The sequence below is a fragment of the Macaca nemestrina genome, chromosome 14 (genome assembly GCF_043159975.1).
Source record: "Macaca nemestrina isolate mMacNem1 chromosome 14, mMacNem.hap1, whole genome shotgun sequence".
NCBI classification, from domain to species: Eukaryota; Metazoa; Chordata; class Mammalia; order Primates; family Cercopithecidae; genus Macaca; species Macaca nemestrina.
Window position 1 is genome coordinate 56,904,492 of NC_092138.1, and position 24,611 is coordinate 56,929,102.

The window sequence follows — 24,611 nt, forward strand, 5'->3', positions numbered from 1 at the left end:
TACCTGAAAATATTTGTTAATATGCTGTGTTGTCATTGGCTGATCATGTATATTCACAAGTAAAATTAATACTTCCAGTTACAAAGTTTGTGTTGGTTTCCAGCCTAGCAATTCCATCTTGTCCAGGGGTAAGAAGTGGAGTGTTAGATTTGGCATATCACCCCAATTATATGTTAAAAATAATATATGTGTGTTATATTTTCCTGTTGGAAAACATTTACATGGGGAGTATTTGACCCTTACAATGACTTTTTGAGGAAGGTAGAGTAAGAGTGATTATCACATTTAACAGATGAGGAACCTGAGGCACAGAAGAGGGTAAGTGACTTGCCCAAAATTATGGAACTAGTACGGCATGGGGATGGATTAGGATTCTAATCCACATTTTATTTCTATTTTTTTTTGTTTTTTCTCCAACCACGCTACAAATGTCTTCCACTTGTCTCTTTGGATGGGCAACCCACTGCTTCAAAGCAACTATGGTTCTAGAGGTTCTTTAGTAGTGATATCCTATTTCTAAATTGTTTAAGGTCTGGTTAGTGTTTCCTAAAGCACTTTAGAAGCTATTTTAGAGTCACCCAGAGAACCTGCTAAAATGTAGATTGCTGGGTCCAGACCCACTGAATTTAAATCAAAGGTTTATTGAGCTATCCCTAAGAGTGACTCCTTTCAAGCATAAAATGGATAAGTTGGTAGATGCAAATTTATGATTTTTAGTTGGCACAAAAATTATATTCATTATTTTTCTAACAATCATCTCAAAGACACTGCTACTTTTTGTGACAGGCTTAGAAGACCACTGGTTTATGAAGTTAAATTTTTTTGAGCCACAACTATACAAATATAAATATGTGATGATAGTAATCTGAAAATGTTGGTATTTCTATCACCCCTTCAATCTCCTGTGGGAAGAAAGACTATTGTACATTTTTATAAAACTATACAAAATACTTGGTACTGGATGTAAAGAAAGTTAAGACATACTGATGATTAATTGTGATTTTTGGATACTGTACCACCTGCTAGACATAGAACATAACAATTAGATTTGGAAGGTTCTCAATCCAATACCTAATTCTCATAAATTGCCATAGTGCCCTAAAGAGTAACAAGGGGGAATCAACATAATGAAAAGAAGAAATTTAAAATAGAAAGGATGTACCTTGAGATACTTCTCAAAGGTTCTAATTTGTTTATAAGTAGTAACTTTCATGTGGAAAAACAATGGTGTATGGAATGAAATAGCCTACGTCTACTATTCACCTTTTGGGACGAGTACAAAACCCTTAAATTTTTGAAGTTTCAGTTTTCTCATCTCTAAAATGTGGATCATAAAAATCTCAGTACTGTGTGGTTATACAAGTCAAGAGAGTGTCTGCATGTGGAAGCACATTGTAAATAGCCTCATAAATGTAAGTTCAGTTACTATTAAGGACAAGAGCTCAAATCCATTCTTTTCCCAGATCAAATAGGCTTAACCTTTATCGGGTCATGAACTTCCCTTCTAGCCTGTGCCCTTTAGAGTTTGAGTGAGAATGTAGTGATGATGCGGTGCCTGCCATCTCCACATGTAGAAAACCTCAAGGCATCTCTTTCTCATCCTGCCTATGTCCCTGAATGGAATGTGATTCTACTTTTCCCCAAATCCCTATAATACTTTGTCTACTAAAAGTTATTAGCACATTTTCTCATGTATACACTGACCTGCCAGTTGCTCCATAAATTTAGGGCAAGGACAGACCACATGACACTAAGACTATGGACTACAGAGCCAGACTGCCAGGAGGTGAATCTTGTTTCTTCTACTTAACAGTAGTGTCACCATGGCTAAGTCACTTAATCTGTCCAGACCTCAGCACTTACAGAAAGACTGCTATGAAGAGGAAGTGAGTTAATATATACAAGAGCCTAGATCAATGCCTGCCATATTGTAAGCACTATATAAATGCCAGCCCTCATAAGCTTTCCATTCTTCCCAGCATCAAGAATAGTAAGCACAGGTTTGTGGAATAACAATTTCTAAGGCCTTCATTTAGTGTCAAGATGACTAATAGATGATATGTGTGTTGCCATTTCCCTGACTGTGCCACTCTTTCAAGTCTGCATGGAGTCCAGTAGCCACTACCAATTGATTGGAATACGATCTGAGGAAACATCTGTTTGCCTTTCATGGTTTATGAGGGGACGTGAACCCTATCTCAAAAGTATAATGATCTAAGACATGGTAGTATATCTTAATTGAATCTTTTTTCTTTTTAATTTCTAGTTCTTCCTCCTCAACCAGAAAACATCAAGATTTCCAACATCACACACTCCTCGGCTGTGATTTCTTGGACAATATTGGATGGCTATTCTATTTCTTCTATTACTATCCGTTACAAGGTTCAAGGCAAGAATGAAGATCAGCACATTGATGTGAAGATAAAGAATGCCACCATCACTCAGTATCAGCTCAAGGGCCTAGAGCCTGAAACAGCTTACCAGGTGGACATTTTTGCAGAGAACAACATAGGGTCAAGCAACCCAGCCTTTTCTCATGAACTAGTGACCCTCCCAGAATCTGAAGGTTGGTTGAATGGACAGGTATTTACGTAGGATTACCGTGCAGCCCTCTAGGCAGCTGGTTTATCAGGACAGGCCTGTGAGATGAAAGCCTATGAAAGGTCGGTGGTTGAATGGACAGGCATTTACAGAGAGGTCCTTAATATCAAAATGCCTCTTAAAAGGATCCCTGTTGGTCCATTTTCTATTGTTAAACCTTAGAATAGATCAGTCTTTCAGCATACCCCATCCAGCAATCTAAGAAGAAAGCTCTAAGGAATATGAATTTTAATTCCAAGGAGAAGAATGTGGGAACTGCTTATAGAAGGCAGGCTGCGCAAGAGCTCCAGTAGGAGGCTCCAAGAACCATGTTTCATTCTTCCTCAAACACTCCTCTTTTAGCTTGGATGACACTGTGCAATTCTGAGTCTTCTTCTACTTTACTGATGCAGGTTATTAGGTCTCCATGTCCACCACTAAGCCCAACCCCAGAAAGAGTATGTTCTTTGAACTAGATAGAGATCCTCTCAGGATGCCATACTGTGCCCATGGTTTGTGATTGATAAAGTCTGTTGAGTGTAATTAAGTGAACAAGGGCCCCATGTGGGTGGAGCTGCAGCAGGAGGATTGACTTCAAGTCTATGCAGAGGCACCTCCTGGCTCTCTGTGTTGTGTACAATGTGTGCCAGAGAATGTGGATGGAGGCAAGTTAGAGGCAAATTTTGAAAGTTTATGATTTGGATTAGAGTCTATTTTTACAGAAAATACTGTAACTAAATCTGAAAACTTCTCGGTTCTCTTGGAGGATTACCTAGACCTTAACAAACAAAATCAAACAAGTCACTTTAACAGTGCTGATTCTTTGGAACATTTTTGAAATGTTCAAGGAATGAAGAGTCTGCCAAATAGAGAAAATCATGGTTTTCAGGTCACACTCTTAGTGAATGCCCCATTTTTTTTAATTACCTGTGTTTTGGCAAAATGTAACTTTCTAAATTCAAGCTATCCATAAAATACCAAGAGAAAAATTTTAAAACAAGACAAAACTAAAAGTTTCTCACCATTCTAGACACCTCTGTATCTGTACATATATAGAGACAGAAGAAAAGATAAATGAGAAGAGAGGGATACTTTTAAGAAGATGGGATCATGTTCTGTGTGCTATTACTAATCAAAATATATCGAGCTTAATTTTATTTAAATTTAAATAAGGGAAAGAAGTAGATTAGACCATAGTCTTTAATAGTTTATTTTGGCCTGAGCCCTAAATTTAATGTTTTTTCCTCTGTCTTTTCCTGTCTTCCTCCCTCCCTCCCTCCCTCCCTCTCTTCTTCTGTTGGGTATCATTAGGTTTTCTTCATTAACTCTTTAAAACAAGAAATACAGAACAAAATATCTGATAGACTCTAAGCTCTTAGCATCATTGAACTTTAAAGCATTTCTAGGTGGGGAAATTGAGGTTTAGGCAGGTTTAGTCACTCTCTCAAAGTTATACCTCTAGTAATTCCCCCTATTATTCAACATTGTTCATCTGTTTGGGATTCTACTTGGAAATAAAAGTTGAACAAATGACAACAAATGATTAGCATATTGCTAATTGTAACAGCACTTTTGCACATTTTTTTTTTTAATCTTGTAACAATCCTGTGAGTCAGACACATCTCCACTGAGTTTTGGAATGTAAATGAGTAGCCCAAGGTCATGTAGTGATTAGGTGGCAGGGTGAGGGCTGCTATTAAGTTCCCATTACACTGTGTCTTCTCCCACCTATGGTGTGGGTCTGTTTCTCTACGTAAACTAAACCACCTGCTTCACCTCTGTCTTCCTGCACAGCACCAGCGGACCTCGGAGGGGGGAAGATGCTGCTTATAGCCATCCTTGGCTCTGCTGGAATGACCTGCCTGACTGTGCTGTTGGCCTTTCTGATCATATTGCAATTGAAGAGGGCAAATGTACAAAGGAGAATGGCCCAAGCCTTCCAAAACGTGGTAGTGTCTCATCTTCCTACTACTTAATAAGGGCAAGTCCAAGTACAGGCAGAACCTTCACTTTAAAGATATGGACCAGGAAATTTACTTATAAAGTAAATATTTCCCTTAGGCAAGTCTCATCCTCTCTTTGGCTTCCATTATGAAATGGGAGATAAAAAGTATGACTATATAATTTCTTATCCAAACCAGAACAATTTTAAGAGTGAAAAGGGTGCTCTTAGTAAATTATGCAGGAAACTAGGTCTGCCCCTGCCTGCTGAAATGAGACGTATGGTCATCCTAGTAATAAGTCCCCAGAGATGATATGTTGCAATAGAATGAATTGAACATTTTTGGTAAGGAAGGACAGAGGGTAACCAGACCTCAGTGAGATAGGTAATGATATATTAGACAAGTTTTCCCCACATTTGCCTATTTCTAGTTCCCATTTCTTTCTAATAAGTCCCTCAATCTTATGACCCCTCATATGTATAAGAATTATATATACCTGTGTGTGCCTTCCATTCCTGTGTACCCTCAGTCTGAAGTCAGAGTTCCTGGCACTTGGTACTGCCTCATTTTTTTTTTTTCATCTAGGAATTCTAACCAGTAGCAAAGGCCTGTAAAATGACACTTTACCAAGAGTCATCTTATTTGAGTTCTTTCAGTATACTAAAGCCTGAAAATTTTTCTAGTTTGTGGGTTCAGGCCCTGTAAAATTAATTTGAACCAGACTTTATCAATTCTGTATATAATGCATTGAGTGCAATGATTCAAATGAGGTGTACCCCATGTGCATGAGTCCCCAAGGTTCCCTTCCATGGAGGACAAGAGGAACTTCACTATCTGACTCCATGCCAGAGCTGGCTCAACTCAGGATGTCACTGGAGAGGAAGGGCCAGCAAGGGGGTTGGGAGTGCTGGAGTCTGTCAAAATACCTTTTTCATGGTAGCACCAGCAGCTATTTGAATTCAGGAGAAAGAGATACTGTGTTGGGTTTGGCTCTAAGCTTCAGTCATCTTGTGGCCAGAATGGACTTTGAGATTCTAAGCCTTACTACAAGAGAGAAAGAGTGTGCACTAAAAATAGAGTAGGATCAAGATAATGCTAAGAAGTCTCTCACTGAGGCACATCCTGTGGTTGCCCCATATAGGCTCTCCAAGTTAGCTTCCAAACCAGAACTGAACACTTGCTCATTTCATAGCACTGTAGGGAACTCACATACAACTAATGCAAGAATGGCAAACACATGGCATATGTACTGTTACTCCTTCCTCTGTCACCCTTTACAGACATTGCTAATCAACAAGCTTTTCTGGGGAGGCCCAGAATTGTGCCCGTGCAGCCCTGTGGGCAGCTGGTTTGTCAGGGCAGGCCTGTGTGATGAAAACCTATTTCCCTTTCCAGTCTAGAATTAAATATACTATTTCTTTTTTCATCTGGTATGGATGCCAACCAGAAGACATTATGCCCCTTAGAATTATGAAAAATCCTGACACAAAATGATGAAATAATTATTTTTCCAGAGGGAAGAACCAGCTGTGCAGTTCAACTCAGGAACTCTGGCCCTAAACAGGAAGGTCAAAAACAACCCAGATCCTACAATTTACCCAGTGCTTGACTGGAATGACATCAAATTTCAAGATGTGATCGGGGAGGGCAATTTTGGCCAAGTTCTTAAGGCGCGCATCAAGAAGGATGGGTTACGGATGGATGCTGCCATCAAGAGAATGAAAGGTCAGTGGTTGACCAGATAGAGTCAGCATTGCATGAGGGTGTGGAGAAAACTTGATTTCCTGCTGATTCTTTTCTCTATGGTCTTACAAAAAATTCGCATGGTGTCAGACATAGTTGTTATTTGCAACTGAAGACTATGCTTCCTTTGAAGTTGAGCCCGTGATAGTCAGGATATGAATACAAAGGCAGGAGCCATTTAAACATCACTGCTTGATTCACTGGGATGTGATACTATAGATTCTTGGTCATATACAGCTAACTTTTGGGGAGCATTGTTGTTTCTCTTAATGCAGTGCTTCTCAAAATGGAGTGTGCATCAGAATCACCTGGAAGGCTTGTTTAAAAACAAACTCTTGGGTCCTACCCCACAATTTCTGACTCAGTAAGTCTAGGGCAGGGCCACAGAATCTGCATTTTTCATTAGTTTTCCAGTGATGCTATCTTGTGCGTTTGGGGACCACATTTTGCACACCACAGTCTTCATAGGTTAACTGTATATAAGTTCCTGGGGACACTGTTAGAAATGCATTCACTTGGGTTTCTTCTACTCCATGTTTGACCACACCTGAATTTCTTGGGTAGCATATGAAAATCTGTGTTCTTAAGTGGCTTTCTCTGTGGTTCCTCTGTACACTCAAGTTTGCAGAGAAAACCACTGATTTAAGGTCATAAGAACTAAATCTTTTCCAGCTTTGTTCATCTCAAGACTGTTTGGTACCTACCCATCTAATAATATTTGATAGTAAATATCTTCAGAGAAAGCAGAATGACTAGTTAGCTGGCAAATTAGCTAGCTGTCTTCTCTTCTGTGTGAAAGGGCAGTTTGTGTAAGACTTGACTGTGAGGCTGCACTATTGATTTTACAAAATACAGGCTTGGAATGTGGTGCATTAAAGCAGAGAATGTGATGAACTATTATCATTGTGCAGCTCCATCTTAAGAGCTCTTTAAGGATGCTGACAGAGTTTTCTTTTGGACCACAATATTGAGTCTGTGAATTAACTCTAAATATTATTAAATCATCTCTGCTTTCTGCATTGTTAAGAAGACTAACAAAACAAAATGTTATCTATGATTAGAAACAGCAATATGTTTCTTTAAAAACAATACAAACTACTTGCAAAACAGCCAGAAATCCCTTTTCTGTTTTGCTACTTTAGTCACGGAGTTTGGGGGAGCAGTGAGGATAGTGAGAGGAGAGGGGTGTAGAATCTTATGAAGGCAGTTTTTATTGGGATCTATTGTGAGCCTGATTTTCTGTCTTGTGCCCATGTGAAGAAGGAAAATAGCTTAATAAGGCCTCAGGGCCGATAAATCCTGCAGGCAAAGCAGTGCATCCAAAGAAGGGCAGTTACTGAAATAAGTGGCCAACCTCACTATAAGGAACCTCTTTAAAAAAATTCCCAAGATATTGACCCTCAGAGAGGCTTCTGTAGTATGAACAGAGCACTTGACTTATGAATACCATTGGCCCCTCATGAGATGATTGTCACAGTTTCTAAGCATGAGCAGCCATGTTTATGGCCACCAGCACCCCACTCCTACCCTTGCCACCCAATGTGGTTTTTTAAAAAACAATAATAGTTCATTGTCCCCGACTCAAGACTGATCAGTTTATGCACCAACCAACAGCCTTCTCTTCATTCTGGTGCTTGGTGGGTTCTCCCTCTGGTTAAAGTGCTGGTGGAGAGACAAGGCAAAAAGAATAAAGGCAGATGCAACTCAGTTTCCTGATTCCCATGCAACTTCCATAAGATAGCATTTGGATTTGATTTATTTAGCTCAATCAACCAGATTGAGACTGGTTTGTAAAAAATAAGTTACAATTAATGAATAAAGATGCATGCATTATTGGTGATGTTTCATGGAAACTTTGGTTGTATTCCTCAGTTGTCTCTGGATGGTAGATTTAGTTGGAAGAACTAAAATCTAAAAGATGGTACAGCTCCACCTCTACCAAGTCATTTACCTGAGGATCTGGGAGCTTAAACAAGAAAACTTTAGAGTGGTGGTTCTCATCCATAGGCATTTGGCAATATCCGGAAACATTTTTGATTGGCTATTGACATCTAGTTGGTAGAGGCCAGGATGGCTGCAAAACATCCTACCATGCACAGGACAGGGCCCTGCAAAGGAATTATCAGCCCAGTGTCAATAGTGCCAAGGCTGAGAATCTCTACTTTAGACTAATCTCTTTGGTTGTATGTAGTTGATGGTGACTGAGGGCACCTGAAGGTTCTTGGGGGGCAGAACAGGACAGCTGATTCTGAAAAGGTGTAACAAATAAGAATCACAACCCTTGACTTTCTTCCCAGAATATGCCTCCAAAGATGATCACAGGGACTTTGCAGGAGAACTGGAAGTTCTTTGTAAACTTGGACACCATCCAAACATCATCAATCTCTTAGGAGCATGTGAACATCGAGGTAAGATGCTCTTTTCCTGTCTTTCCTGCCAGAGTTTTTAGAAAACAGACAAATTCCATATTGATATAAGGAAAGATAATGATCTTAAGAATGTTGCCTACTTTTTTTAACGTTGCATCTTCTATCTGAATGTCTGTCTAGTCCCATTTATAGATTGTGCTGTGGTTTGCCTTATTTTTGGAGGGAAGTGCCGAGGGTGGACTATTTAGCTTCTGGTGTGGTTCAGCCATTACTGCCCAAAGGTATTCATGGCTCCTACCTGCCCCATCCTTGGCCATCCAGAGGTTTTCACTACTACTCCTCCTCCTCTAGTAGGGGAGCCCCCACCATCAGCTTCTTCTTAATTGCCTACCTTTACATTTTTCCTGGAAACCGAGGGAATTGGTATTCTGAATGTTAAAAAACCATGAATGCCAGCAATCTACTATAATATGAAAACTAAGGAGAGTTGGATTTTAAAAATAATTATAAGACGCTTTCATGAGATAGTGCTTTGTTTTTATCCAGAATGCTTTCATGTACAATTACAATGGAGCTTTGCAACTATCCTGTGTTGCACATGCATTTAAAGTTAAATTTATGTTATTCAAATGTTTATTGAGTACTTTCTATTGTAATGCGTGTAAGTAGTGGTGAGTGAGTAGGTAACAACAAAAATCATCTGTGGGTTTACCTCTGCGTGCTGCATGGCCTTGTAGTTCTGAATCTCTGCTTAAACTTAATTTCTCATGGAAAAGTTTGCTCCCATAAAAAGCTCCATGCAGTAATTATTTACAAACTTGACAGCCTCTTGTTGACTTTGCAGCACAAACACCAACAATAGAAAAGAGACTACTTCCATTTCCTCAATGTATTAAACTAAAAATACTGGTGCTTCAAATAATTTATCATTCTATGATCCAATAAGGGTGTAATTCTGAAAGCCAGATCATGTCCCTTAGGTTAAATAATGAAGTAATGACATTTATTTTTTGAGCTACTTCCTGAAAACAGTAATCAGCATGGCACAGGAGTATAAATGAAAGTCACACACACACACACACACCCCACCCCCACACCCTGCTGTCCTTGCTGACACCACTCCCACAAACATGGTGAGTGTTCTTAAAACCCGCCTGACTTTCTGTACAAACCCCACAAATGACACAGTACAAAAGGGCAAGGATTCTCTGGATGCCCAGGGAAAGTGGGGTTATGACAGGAAGCCAAGTGGCTGTGGTGGACAGACTAAACCAGTTTTCCGGAAAAAGGCTAAAACTACAAAGAAGACTGTGCTGAGGTTTTAGTGTGTTGACCCCACTGCAGATCTAGGAGAATGCTGGCTATTAAGGGATCCAGGCACTAGGAGGAGATAAGAAGAGAAATGGCCAAGTGATCCAGTTCTAAGTTTCATCTTTTGTTTTATTCTGAGGATAGTAAAATCTTGAGGTTATGTTTACTTCATCTGGTTGCAATTGGTCTTTTGGGAGAGAACCAACCACAGTATTAATGCAGTTTCCTTAATGGGGAAAAAAACGCAACAACAAAACTATATCCCTTAAAATTTTGCTTTGTCATCACATTAGCACATAGTTAGCTGGCTCTTAAAATTTTAATATAGGCCAGGCGCGGTGGCTCACGCCTGTAATCCCAGCACTTTGGAAGGCCGAGGTGGGCAGATCACGACATCAAGATATCGAGACCATCCTGGCCAACCAACACGGTGAAACTCCATCTCTACTAAAAATACAAAAATTAGCTGGGCGTAGTGGCTCATGCTTGTAGTCCCAGCTATGCAGGAGGCTGAGGCAGGAGAATCGCTTGAACCTGGGAGGTAGAGGTTGCAGAGAGCTGAGGTAGCGCCACTGCACTTCAGCCTGGGCAACACAGTGAGAGTCAGTCTCAAAAAAAAAAAAAAAAAAAAAAAAAAATATATATATATATATATATATATGCTAAATTATTTACCTTAATTTATCTTTCTTTATTAATAGATATTAAAATTATTTTAGAATAATTCAGTAAAAATGTGAGAAAGCACATGTATACCATAATTTAGGTCTAACTTTCATTATAGTGCAACAGGATTCAATACTAGAAGATTTCTTTTTTTGTTAGAATTTCAATTTCTTAGAATATCTTTCAAGCTTTCTTTTTTTGAGACAGGGTCTCACTCTGTTGCCCAGTCTGCAGTGTAGTAGCACAATGTCAGCCCACTGCAACTTCCTCTTCCCTGGGCTCAAGCAATCCTCCCACTTCAGCCTAAGTACTCCCAAGTAGCTGGGACTACAGGGACGCACCACCATGCTCGTCTAATTTTTATTTTATTTTTATTTTTTGTAGAGATTAGGTCTCAGTATACTGCCCAGGCTGGTCTCAAATAGTCCGTCTACCTTGGCCTGCCAGAGTGCCGGGATTATAAGCGTGAGCCACTGCACTGGGCTTCAAGTTCTAATTCATACAACATTTTAAATACATGGTTTACCCAAAAAATTCTTTAAAAAAACAGTAAAAAAACCTTTACATTTTACTAGGTATAAATGTCAATGTTTTTAGCAAAGTAAATTCCCTTTAAAAATATTTTTGTAAGGGGATAATTTATTTTTTAAAAATTCCAAGAAAACAAAAGTAACAAAACTGGGCAAATAACTTTTTATTAAAAAAAAAAAAAAGAAAAATGATTTGGAACAAAAAAGTGACAATGAACCATAGGTTTTTCTAGGCATTATTGTTTTATTGTTTCCTAAAAGCTTGAGTTTTCTGGTTTCTTGAAGCAAAATGCAATCTTTGAAACTAACTTCTGGTGACCAGAGACCCAATCAGCAATATGGTGACTTAGTATGGGTTTTAAGGAGGAGTAGAAGGCAGGAGAGAAAGTTCCATGTTGTGGCTCCTTCCACACGGATATTTAATTGTTTAAAAATAATAACAGCCTCAGGAATAGCTAGAGGCAGACTGGAATAACATGCCTGGCTCATATTAGCTCCTTGATCAAAATGGAATGCAGATGAAAAGGTGATGTGAAGAACGTGTCTCAGATCTGGAAGAGAGTGCTTTGACTCATCTACTGTTATTACTGCCTGGGTAAAAGCATTTCAGGAAGCCCTCTGTGTGAGTGCACGTTTGGAAGGAATGGAGAGGGAGTGGGAAGGAGCAAAACCAAGCGTTCCAGCCTGGCCCCCTTTGAGTATTGCAGGAGGATGTCACCTATCTTCCTCCTGTCCCCCAGTGCTCCCTCGGTGGTGTTACTAGATGTGTTTCGTTTAGACAAAATGGAGTTTATAGGCAATTCCCACAGCACATCTCTTAAATGTTACAGCTGTTCAGGGCCACTGATGAGTCAATGTTCTCTTCCTTCCCCACAGGCTACTTGTACCTAGCCATTGAGTATGCGCCCCATGGAAACCTTCTGGACTTCCTGCGCAAGAGCCGTGTGCTGGAGACGGACCCAGCATTCGCTATTGCCAATAGCACTGCGTCCACACTGTCCTCCCAGCAGCTCCTCCACTTCGCTGCCGACGTGGCCCGGGGCATGGACTACCTGAGCCAAAAACAGGTTTGTTTGGAGGAACTTGCTTTGGATATCTTTCCTCTGGAATGCCCTCTAAAGTCAGTTTCAATGTTTGTAGGGTCTGTCAACCTCTCTTCTTTAACTCCTTAAAATCTCCCTCAATCTCTTTGTGAATAGTCCATTTAAATAAAAATTAATACTGACAATATGTTTATCTAGCAATTTTCATAATTATGAAAATTTCATAATTTTCATAAGATGTAGCGAGGTACCTTAAGCTCTCTTAGCCTGGTTTGCCTCTAAATCATGTGCAGCAACAGACACACACTACATTACAGCTGGAGGACTTAACAACCTGTGTTTTTTATTTGTTCATTTTCTGAAATTCTTCTGCCAAGATGTGGTGTGTCATTTGGCAGAATCCATTCCATTACCAGGGAATTCTGGAGGGGAACTTTAAGGGGAACTGGATTGTGCCTTTTTAAAATCCTTTTTTATGCTATTGTTTTCTTTCCTATTCCCCAAAGTTTTCAGCCCTGGGGCTTTCATTAGGCTGAAAATACATAATGTTTTCAAAACTCTCAGTTTATCCACAGGGATCTGGCTGCCAGAAACATTTTAGTTGGTGAAAACTATGTGGCAAAAATAGCAGATTTTGGATTGTCCCGAGGTCAAGAGGTGTATGTGAAAAAGACAATGGTAAGTACAGGACATGGACACTGATCGCATCCTTTCCGAGGTACTCCCCGCTCTCCTGATGTCGCTTCTGGACTGTCAGTGCTCTGTGGTGACTAAAGCATCTGACTGTGTGTCCCAGTAGATACTGTGTGCCCTGGGAAACATTCTTTCTAAATGTTCATTCCTAACATGGTTGCAGCGTCTGTATTACTAATGAAGAAGGCACTGTCATGTGTGACCAAGTAATTGAATATTCAAGCCTAGTGGTTTGGGGTCTTGGTTCTATCCAGTTCAGACCCCAAGGCATCTCATTCGGAAACCTCTGAGGAGCTTGCACAATCCCCTTTCATGCACAACCGATGTAGCGAGGAAAAAGATGAACATATTTTCCAAAAATCAAGGAAACAAACTAAATGGTTTCTAAATCACCAGGAGGCTCTATAGAGAAATTCATAACTTCTACAGGCTCATCTAAGATTTCTCTCTTCACTGAAACTTCAGTGGTCAAGTCACTGTTCAAGCCCAAAATCCACTCTCCCAAACAGTAATATTTTATCTTTAAGTACAAGATTGCGGGAGAACCTAACCATACAGTCTTAGAGGAAGAGAGATACTCATTCTGCTTTTGGTGCCCAGTCTAGAATCACATAGTCCTAGAAGTACCACATCCCTGCATGTTAGAGCTGTGTGGAGGAAATTCACCATCCTCTGTTTTCCTGGGGTGGGCAGAACGCAGGGCCTCAGGGATGACAAGCCCTGCAGCCTTTCCATGTGTCTGGCAGGTCTACTGTGGTGGATGGCTCTCCCTTTTTTAGGTCTGATGAACATTACTTTGGCCCAGCTTTCTTGGGATGGCTCCAGTTGTCATGAGGTATAGGCAGTCTTTTCATTTTTGTGGGCACACCAAATTGTCTCTTAGCAAGGCTCAGGTTCCTGCATTTATTCTCAATTCCAGGCTTCCTTTTTTTTCATCACACTTATCTAGTTACTGAGAAGATAAAACAATACTCAAGAACATTTTGAAAGGAAATCGCCCATAATTCACCACCTTGGCATATATATTTTTTTCGTTTTTGGCTTATCGCCTTCCACAGCATACACCCTTTCACATAGCTACAACCACAGTGAACATAATCATTTTGGATCTTTCCACACTCTTTTCTGATGAGGGTGTGAAGTGGGGTCCCTTTGGCTCTTCGAGGGCCCTGCATGCTTATCAACATAGCGCTTTCAGAAGCCACGTGTACCTCCCTGAGGGCTGGCTTCCAGGTGATGCTTTTCTGCCTAACCTTTTCAGACCCACTCAAGGCAGATGCTTCTCTGGAGCAGGGGTGGACTTGTTTTCTTAAAGAAGCAGAATCCACCAGTCACCTACCTACTCCAGCTCTCCCAACTCCTCCCTGACCACCTGGTGTCTTCAAATCTCCTTCCTGAAATCCTTTTCCCTGCTTTACTCCAGCGCTTACGGGATGTGGGTGCCCTGGGTGAGAAGGTGGAGGGATAACACAGGTTAATCCCACAACCTACCCATTCTATTTGGACGCTCTCCTCAGCTCCCCAAGGCTAGCATGGGTTTGCTTGGCATTTCTGCAATATTGGGGTTATTTACAGGGGGAGAGCACCTATCAGGGCTTGACTCGATCTTACAATAGACTAAACAGGGTTAAAGGTGTTCTTTAGCACCTTGGGGCTGGGGAGGAAAGGCCCAGGTTGAGGGAAGGGGGAAGAAAGGATTGGAGAGGAGCAAGTTCCCTGCAAGAAGGATGCAGTGTAGCAAGTTTGGACAAATCTCTGGGAGGGAGGGATCAACCTCTTGATGACCAACCTTATGATTCTTGAATGAGTAGATAGGAAGGGAGCCCCAAATCATAGAGACTTTGAGGAAACCAGGAATAAAACTTTAAAGTCAAGCTTTACAACGTCCAGTCACATCTCATTTTGCCTAGCCTGGGATCAGTAAGCCAAGATATGGGGACAGCCTGGAGGCAGTCAGGACCAGCATCCAAAGTATCGGTATGTGTCTCCAAACCCAACATAAACTACACTACGTAAGCTACAAATCATCTCAATCTCTACTGTTATATATGCACACTGTTCCCCTTGTCTAGAGATGCTCTTTCCTCTCCCATCCACCTAATGACACCTAAACGACTTACAGAACCATGCTGGGATGTCCCGTCCTCTGGAGAATCTCCCTCCATCATCTCCAGGCACAGTTGTTCTCTTCACCATACCTCAGTGCCTCCATTTCCCTTTTCCACATTATTAATACAGTTAAATTCTCACTCAGTGTCTATGCCTGTCTCTCCTTTCTAAACCTCAGAGTGCCTCTGAGGGCTATAAGGTGAATAAGGAATGACCGACTACCATGCGTGCACACTCACACTTCAATTCATATAAAACTGCTGAACCCTGAAGATAAATAGGACCTGCGCTATTTGCATGTTTTGAAATTTGAAAACACACATGTAGCTGGGACATACACAAAGCAATGATGTCTGAGTCTGCCCTGCCTATGAGGTTCCCGATGGGCTTTGTGGAGCCACAGCTCAGGCAGGCTGAGAGCCTCATAAAGACCCTGTCCCACTTAAGTGACATCTCACTTTGTTCTCTCCAGGGAAGGCTCCCAGTGCGCTGGATGGCCATCGAGTCACTGAATTACAGTGTGTACACAACGAACAGTGATGTGTAAGTAAGCTGCTTATTGCCAAGGGATTTTTTTTCCCCTCCCAGAAACATATATGGTTGACAGAGGTTTTAAAAAGAAGCAGGAATGTCCTGTACCTCTCGGGAACAAAGGTAACCAAAAAACCCAGGAAATAAAGTAACAGAATAAAGCCGCAGAGTAGACGGTTTCCAGAGTGCAGAATCACTGGTGGCAGGTTTTGGATTTCACTCTGCATACTGAAGTTGTGTATTCTGCATTGTGCTTCGAGTTGTGAATTCTCGGACTCAACAGGAAGGGACATACTGGCCTTCCTGTGGCTCCTCTCCCAGACCTAGATCAGAGGAAGCAATCCAGAATAGCTGCTGGGGACAAAATAAGGCCAGTCAGTCAGGGGCGTCTCTGCTTGCAGCCTGCAGTGATGCATCAGAGGCTGGCGGTAGAAGGAAGGGTAGGCTTGAGATTTAGGTCATCTTGCCTTGCACCCCATTTCCAGGATGAAAAACCAAGGCCGCGAGGGTGGTGGTGACTTGTCCAAGGGGTTTTGCTGATGCCTGGGGATGAAGAGGGGGTGGGCAATTGCTGTGTCCTCACTGTCTGCAAGGTGCTTTTTATGTTTCTCTGCATAACTTTGAGGCAAGGATTATTGTCCCCACTTTTGTAAGAATATACTAAGAGGTCCCAAGAGGTTCAGCAACTTTTTCCAGGTCACATAATTGGATGGCAGAGATTGGATTTCACTCAGATCTGTCAAGCTCCAAAACATTTCATCTGTTTTGGACAGTACCACCTTGGAGTCTCTGGTTAAAGTGATTTGGGGGCTCTGGCAAAGTGAACACTATTTCTTTGTTGTAACCTTTCCGTTGAGCTAAGAGAAGAGAAACCCACACTGTGTGCAAGGGCCTATCCTAGGATGTAGACATGTAACGTTTCCTTTTCTCAGACAGGGTGGGTCTCCCTGGCTTTGGGGGCAGGAAAATGAGTGGTGACTCTGTTTGCTGATTGTTGGTTTCACACTTGTCCCTCCTGCAGATGGTCCTACGGTGTGTTACTATGGGAGATTGTCAGCTTAGGTGAGTATCTATGTTAAAATATACATGCCAGAAAATATATAACAATTTCATGTATACTGATCCTAGTATTATCAATATTGCATATTTAAAAAAACTAGAAGGCCCTACACAGAAAGGTAATAATTTTCTTCTTCATGTTTTTAATGTGGCACATATACGCCATGGAATACTACACAGACATAAAAAAGAATTAGTTCATGTCCTTTGCAGGGACATGGATGCAGCTGGAAACCATCCTCCTCAGCAAACTAACACAGGAACAGAAAACCAAACACCACATGTTCTCACTCATAAGTGGGAGTTGAACAATGAGAACACATGGACACAGGGAGGGGAACATCACACACCAAGGCCTGTCGGGGGGAAGGACAGAATAACGACAAATACCTAATGCATGTGGGGCTTAAAACCTAGATGATGGGTCAATAGGTGCAGCAGACCACCATGGCACATGTATCATCTCAAAACTTAAAAAATTCTACAATAAATATGTATTGCTTTTATAATTAAAATATGAATTATAAAACTACAGGCTTCCAATCAGACAAAAAGGTTAATATTATTGGTATAATAGATGTGCTGTGTGTGGGGAGACTTAGGGAAAAGAACTGGCACTGAATTGAGGAAGCCAGGGGTGGTTCCTTCCCCTGAAGCAATGATGATGCTTTGGCATACTCTGTAGTGTAAGTCCAGTTTTGATGAGTGGTGGGTTTGCCAAGGGAGGCATGCAGCATGTTCACTCTCCTGTGACATACCATGTCTTCCTCCTGGCCCCTTAGCTTTAGAACCCCTGGACAGGAAGCATTGCTTTTCGTGCCAGAGAGGACTTAGAGTGGCACTGTTTGTCTTCCAGGAGGCACACCCTACTGCGGGATGACTTGTGCAGAACTCTATGAGAAGCTGCCCCAGGGCTACAGACTGGAGAAACCCCTGAACTGTGATGATGAGGTGTAAGTCAGGCCTCATCCTGGGGCTATTTTGTCTTACCTTCCTTCCTCTTGTGTGTTTCTGGGGCCAGCTGACTTTAACAAAGTCAACTGGTATACACAAACACCTACACACAGAGATCCCAAATAGGTGAATAGAAGTAGGGGGGTTCCCAATACTAATACTGTTATGTAATACACAAGGAGTATTAGCTTTACAGGCATAGAAATTTAGGAGGCATTTAATGACTCTCGGGAAGGTTGAAATGAGGAAGGGCAACAAATGCAGAAAAACCTGAAATAAATTCGTGAAGTTTTTCATTAAGATACATTTTTGGGCTGGCAAGATGGCTGAAAAGGAACAGCTCTGGTCTGCAACTCCCAGCAAGATCAACTAAGAAGGCAAGTGATTTCTGCATTTCCAACTGAGGTACCCAGCTCATCTTCTTGGGACTGGTTAGAAAGTGGGTGCAGCCCACAGAGGGTGAGCTGAAGCAGGGTGGGGTGTCACCTCATCCAGGAAGTACAAGGGGTCGAGGAACTCCCTTCCCTAGCCAAGGGAAGATGTGAGGGACTGTGCCGGGAGGAATGGTGCATTCCAGCCCAAACTTTTCCCACAGTCTTTGCAACCCGCAGAAGAGGAGATTCCCTCTGGTGCCTATGCCAACAGGGCCATGGGTTACAAGCACAAAACTGGGCGGCCGTTTAGGGCTAGCTGCAGGAGTTTTTTTTTTCCTTGCCCCAGTGGCACCTGGAACACCAGTGAGACAGAACCATTCAGTCCCCTGGAAAGGGAGCTGAAGCCAGGGAGCCAAGTGGTCTAGCTCAGTGGATCCCACCCAGCTAAGCTCCACCGGCTTGAAATCCTTTGCTGCCAGCACAGCAGTATGAAGTCAACCTGGGATGCTCCAGCTTGGTTGGAGGAGGGGTATCCCCGATTACTGAAGCTTGAGTAGGCTGGTTTTCTCCTCACAGTGTAAACAAAGCCCCAGGGAAGTTCAAACTGGGCAGAGCCCACCAAGCTCTGCAAAGCCACTGTAGCCAGACTGCGTCTCTAGATTCCAGCTCTCTGGACAGGGCATCTCTGAAAAAAAGGCAGCAGCACCCGTCAAGGGCTTATAGATAAAACTTCCATCTCCCTGGGACAAAGTACCTAGTGGTAGGGGCCACTATTGGCATAGCTTCAGCAGACTTAAATATTCCTGCCTGCCACCTCTGAAGAGAGCACCAGATCTCCCAGCACAGCACTCGAGCTCTGCTAAGGAACAAACTGCCTCCTCAAGTGGGTCCCTGACCCCTGTGCCTCCTGACTGGGAGACACCTCCCAGCCCAGCAGGGGTTGACAAGACACCTCATACAGGAGAGTACTAGCTGGCATCTGGCAAGTGCCCCTCTGGGACAAACCTTCCATAGGAAGGAACAGGCAGCAATCTTCGTTGTTCTGCAGCCTCCACTTGTGACACCCAGGCAGACAGGGTCTGGAGTGGACCTCTAGCCAACTCCAGCAGACCTTCAGCAGAGGGGCCTGACTGTCAGAAGGAAAACAAACAGAAAGGAAAAGGACCTCCACCCCAAAACCCCATCTGAAGATCATAGATAGATAAATCCACAAAAATGAGGGGAAACCAGTGCAAAAAGGCTGAAAATTCCACCCAGAATGCCTCTTCTCCTCCAAAGGATCACAACACCTCACCAGCAAGGGAACAAAACTGAAAAGGTTAGACAAATTGCAACTAGAATAACCAGTTTAGAGAAGAACATAAATGACCTGATGGAGCTAAAAAACACAGCATGAATACTTCGTGAAGCATACACAGTATCAGTAGCTGAATGGATCCAGTGGAAGAAAGGATATCAGATATTGAAGATAAACTTAAATAAAGCATGAAGACAAGATTAGAGAAAAAAATGAAAAGGAATGACCAAAGCCTCCAAGAAATATGGGACTATGTGAAAAGATCAAACCTATGTTTGATTGGTGTACCTGAAAGTGATGGGGAGAATGAAACCAAGTTGGAAAACACTCATCAGGATATTATCCAGGAGAACTTCTCCAACCTAGTAAGACTGATCAGCATTCAAATTGAGGAAATACAGAGAACACCACAAAGATACTCCTTGAGAAGAACAACCCCAAGACACATAATCGTCAGATTAATCAAGGTTGAAATGAAAGAAAACATGTTAAGTGCAGCCAGAGAAAGGTCAGGTTACCCACAAAGGGAAGCCCATCAGACTAACAGCAAATCTCTCTGTAGAAACCCTACAAGCCAGAAGAGAGTGGGGGCCAGTATTCAACATTATTAGAAGAATTTTCAACCCAGAATTTCATATCCAGCCAAACTATGCTTCATAAGTGAAGGATTTTGTCACCACCAGGCCTGCCTTACAAAAGCTCCTGAAGGAAGCACTAACATGGAAAGGAAAACCTGGTACCAGCCACTGCAAAAATATATCAAAATCTAAAGACCATTGACACTACAAAGAAACTGCATCAACTAACAGGCAAAATAACCAGCTAGCATCATAATGACAGGATCAGACTCACACATAATAATATTAACCTTAAATGTAAATGGGCTGAATGCCCTAACTAAAAGACACAGACTGGGAAATAGGATAAAGAGTCAAGACCCATCAGTGTGCTGTATTCAGGAGACCCATCTCACATGCACACACACACACACAGGCTCAGAATAAAGGGATGGAGGAATATTTACCAAGCAAATGGAAAGCAAAAAAAGCAGGGGTTGCCCTCTGATAAAACAGATTTTAAACCAACAAAGATCAGAAGAGACAAAGAAGGCCATTACATAATGGTAAAGGGATCAATACAACAAAGAAGAGCTAACTATCCTAAATATATATGTACCCAATACAGGAGCACCCAGATTAATAAAGCAAGTTCTTTGAGACTTACCAAGAGACTTAGACTGCCACATAATAGTGGGAGACTTTAACTCCCCACTGTCAATATTAGACAGATTAACAAGGATATTCAGGACTTGAACTCAGCTCTGGAACAAGTGGACCTAATAGACATCTACAGAACTCTCTACCCCAAATCAACAGAATGTGTTCTTCTCAGCACCTCATTGCAGTTACTCTAAAATTGACCACATAATTGGAAGTTAGACATTCCTCAGCAAATCCAAAAGAACAGAAATCATAAGAGTCTCTCTGACCACAGAGCAATCAAATTAGAACTTAGGATTAAGAAACTCACTCAAAACTGCACAATTACAACCTGCTCCTGAATGACTACTGGGTAAATAATGAAATGAAGGCAGAAATAAAGATGTTCTCTGAAACCAGTGAGAACAAAGACAAAACGTACCAGAATCTCTGGGACACATTTAAAGCAGTGTGTAGAGGGACATTTATAGCACTAAATGCCCACAAGAGAAAGCAGGAAGGACCTAAAATCGACACCCTAACATCACAATTAAAAGAACTAGAGAAGCAACAGCAAACATTCAAAAGCTAGCAGAAGACAAGAAATAACTAAGATCAGAGCAGAACTGAAGGAGATAGAGACACACACACAAAAAAACCCTCCAAAAAATCAATGAATCCAGGAGCTGGTTTTTTGAAAAGATCAACAAAATAGACTGCTAGCCAGACTAATAAAGAAGAAAAGGGAGAAGAATCAAATAGATGCAATAAAAAATGGTAAAGGAGATATCACCACTGATCCCACAGAAATACAAACTACCTTCAGAGAATACTATAAACACCTCTATGCAAATAAACTAGAAGAAATGGATAAATTCCTGGACACATACACTCTCCTATGTCTAAACCAGGAAGAAGTCAAATCCCTGAATAGACCAATAAAAATTCTGAAATTGAGGCAGTAATTAATAGCTTACCAACCAAAAAGTGTCCAGGACCAGATGGATTCACAGCCGAATTCTACCAGAGGTACAAAGAGGAGCTGGTACCATCCCTTCTGAAACTATTCCAAACAATAGAAAAAGAGGGATCTTTCCTAACTCTTTTTATGAGGTCAGCATCATCCTGATACCAAAACCTGGCAGAGACACAACAAAAAAGAAATTTCAGACCAATATCCCTGATGAACATTGATGCGAAAATCCTCAATAAAATATTGGCAAACCAAATCCAGCAGCACATCAAAAAGCTTATCCATCATGATGAAGTCGGCTTCATCCTTGGGATGGAAGGCTGGTTCAACAGACGTGAATCAATAAACATAATCCATCATCTAAACAGAACCAATGACAAAAACCACATGATTATCTCAATAGATGCAAAAAAAGCCTTCAAGGAAATTCAACACCCCCTCAGGCTAAAAACTCTCAGTAAAGTAGGTATTGATGGAACGTATCTCAAAATAATGAGCTATTTATGACAAACCCACAGCCAATATCATACTGAATGGGAAAAAGCTACAAGCATTCCCTTTGAAAACTGGCCTAAGACAAGGATGCCTTCCCTTACCACTCCTATTCAATCAACATAGTATTGGAAGTTCTGGACAGGGCAATCAGGCAAGAGAAAGATATAAGGTTATTCAAATAGGAAGAGAGGAAGTCAAATTGTCTCTGTTTGCAGATGACGTGACTGTGATTTAGAAAACCCCATCGTCTCAGCCCAAAATCTCTTTAAGCTGATAAGCAACTTCAGCAAAGTCTCAGGATACAAAATCAATGTGCAAAAATCACAAGCATTCCTATACACCAATAACAGACAAACAGACAAATCATGGGTGAACTCCCATTCACAACTGCTACAAAGAGAATAAAATACCTAGGAATACAACTTACAAGGGATGTGAAGGACCTCTTCAAGGAGAACTACAAACCACTGCTCTAGGAAATAAGAGGACACAAACAAATGGAAAAACATTCCAAGCTCATGGATAAGAAAGAATCAATATTGTGAAAATGGCCATACTGCCCAAAGTCATTTATAGATTCAGTGCTATCCTCATCAAGCTATCATTGACTTTCTTCACAGAATTAGATAAAACTACTTTAAATTTCATGTGGAACCAAAAAAGAGCCTGCATAGCCAAGATGAGCCTAAGCAAAAAGAACAAAACTGAAGGCATCACGCTACCTGACTTCAAACTATACTAGAAGGCTACAATAACCAAAACAGCATGGTACCAGTACCAAAACAGAGATACCAAAGGAATAGGACAGAGGCCTCAGGAATAACACCACACATCTACAACCATCTGATCTTTGACAAACCTGACACAAACAATGGGGAAAGGATTCCCTATTTAATAAATGGTGTTGGGAAAACTGGCTAGCCATATGCAGAAAACTGAAACTCGACCTCTTCCTTACATCTTATACAAAAATTAACTCAAGATGATTAAAGACTTAAATGTAAGATCTGAAACCATAAAAACCCTAGAAGAAAACCTAGGCAATACCATTCAGGACATAGGCACAGGCAAAAGACTTCATGACTAAAACACCAAAAGCCAAAATTAACAAATGGGATCTAATTAAACTAAAAAGCTTCTGCACAGCAAAAGAAACGATCATCAGAGTGAACAGGCAACCTACAGAATGGGAGAAAATGTTTGCAATCTATCCTTCTGACAAAGGGCTAATATCCAGAACCCACAAAGAACTTCAACAAATTTACAAGAAACAAACAACCCCATCAAAAAGTGGGCAAAGGATATGGACAGACACTTCTCAAAAGAAGACATTTATGCAGCCAACATAAGAAAAAAAGATCATCATCACTGGTCATTAGAGAAATGCAAATCAAAACCACAATGAGATACCATCTCACACCAGTTAGAGTGGCGATCATTAAAAAGTCAGGAAACAACAGATGCTGGAGAGGATGTGTATAAATAGAAACGCTTTTACACTGTTGGTGGGAGTGTAAATTAGTTCAATCATTGTGGAAGACAGTGTGGCGATTCCTTAGGGATCTAGAACCAGAAATACCATTTGCCCCAGCAATCCCATTACTGGGTATATACCCAAAGGATTATAAATCATTCTACTATAAAGACACATGCACACATAGGTTTATTGTGGCACTGTTCAATGATAGACTGGATAAAGAAAATGTGGTACATATATACCATGGAATACTATGCAGCCATAAGAAAGGATGAGTTCATGTCCTTTTCAGGGACATGGATGAAGCTAGAAACTAATGTAAGAAAAGAAAACCAAACTCCACATGTTTTCACTCATAAGTGGGAATTGAACAGCGAGAACACATGGACACAGGGAAGGAAACATCACACACCGGGGCCTGTCGGCAGGTTGGGGGATAGGATAGCATTAGGAGAAATACCTAATGTAGATGACAGGTTGATGGGTGCAGCAAATTGCCATGGCACTTGTATACGGATGTAACAAACCTGCACATTCTCCACATGTATCTCAGAACTTATAATAAAAAAAAAATTTTTTTTAAAGATACATTTTCTTGCCTAGAACCTTGCTTCTGCTAAGATTACTTTCAAAAGTAAGATTTATTCCAAGGGGAAATATAATGACCTGTAGTGATACCACCATTCCCAGAACTATCCATGGTAGAAGCTAACTGGCATGTTTGAAGACTGAAAGGCTCTAGGTTGAACAAATAATTTATTGTCTAAATGGGGCTACTTCTAAGAGTGAAGGAGGGTGTTAATATCACTGGAATAAGAAGCATACATACCATCCTGGAAAAACCTGGACATAGTTGGACCATCACTAGACAGTCCCTTAAATTCTACCTTTTGAGATTCACTTCATAAGGGGTGAGAAGATTTTTTAGTCTTTAAGAAACTTATGTTAAAGTATAAGCTGTTCTGGGATCTGTGACACCCTAAACCAATGGTTGATAGCCTTCTATGCACATAGGGTTCCCCGGAGTCATTTGTTCAACATGTGGGCAGGTTCCAGAAATCTGTATTTTAATCACACAAGGAGTTCTGAGCACAACTGAGAAAACACTGTCTTAAGTCAGTGTTTCCCAAACTATGTTCACATGTTGTGCAAGATATAAATACATGATACAAGGGGAAAGGAGTTCTGTGGTCAATTAAGTTGGAAACTTCGTGTTAAACCTGTTGTCTTAGTCATTTCCGACTGCTGTAACAAAATAGTATTTC

The 24,611-nt window shown here is 41.2% G+C and overlaps 1 protein-coding gene across 2 annotated transcripts in view; it reads left to right on the forward strand.

The window, feature by feature from the left end:
• The window catches only part of LOC105493864 (TEK receptor tyrosine kinase), a 124,003-nt gene that overhangs the window by 96,740 nt on the left and 2,652 nt on the right, over positions 1-24,611 (forward strand). Inside the window, exons 13-21 of one of the 2 annotated variants that reach the window (XM_011761815.3) lie at positions 2,267-2,566; positions 4,375-4,529; positions 6,038-6,248; positions 8,564-8,674; positions 12,019-12,209; positions 12,750-12,863; positions 15,460-15,530; positions 16,540-16,580; positions 17,434-17,530. In XM_011761815.3, the coding sequence (XP_011760117.1) occupies positions 2,267-2,566; positions 4,375-4,529; positions 6,038-6,248; positions 8,564-8,674; positions 12,019-12,209; positions 12,750-12,863; positions 15,460-15,530; positions 16,540-16,580; positions 17,434-17,530 (1,291 nt within the window). The remainder of the gene's footprint in view (positions 1-2,266; positions 2,567-4,374; positions 4,530-6,037; positions 6,249-8,563; positions 8,675-12,018; positions 12,210-12,749; positions 12,864-15,459; positions 15,531-16,539; positions 16,581-17,433; positions 17,531-24,611) is intronic. The other variant, XM_011761816.3, reaches the window with a different exon arrangement.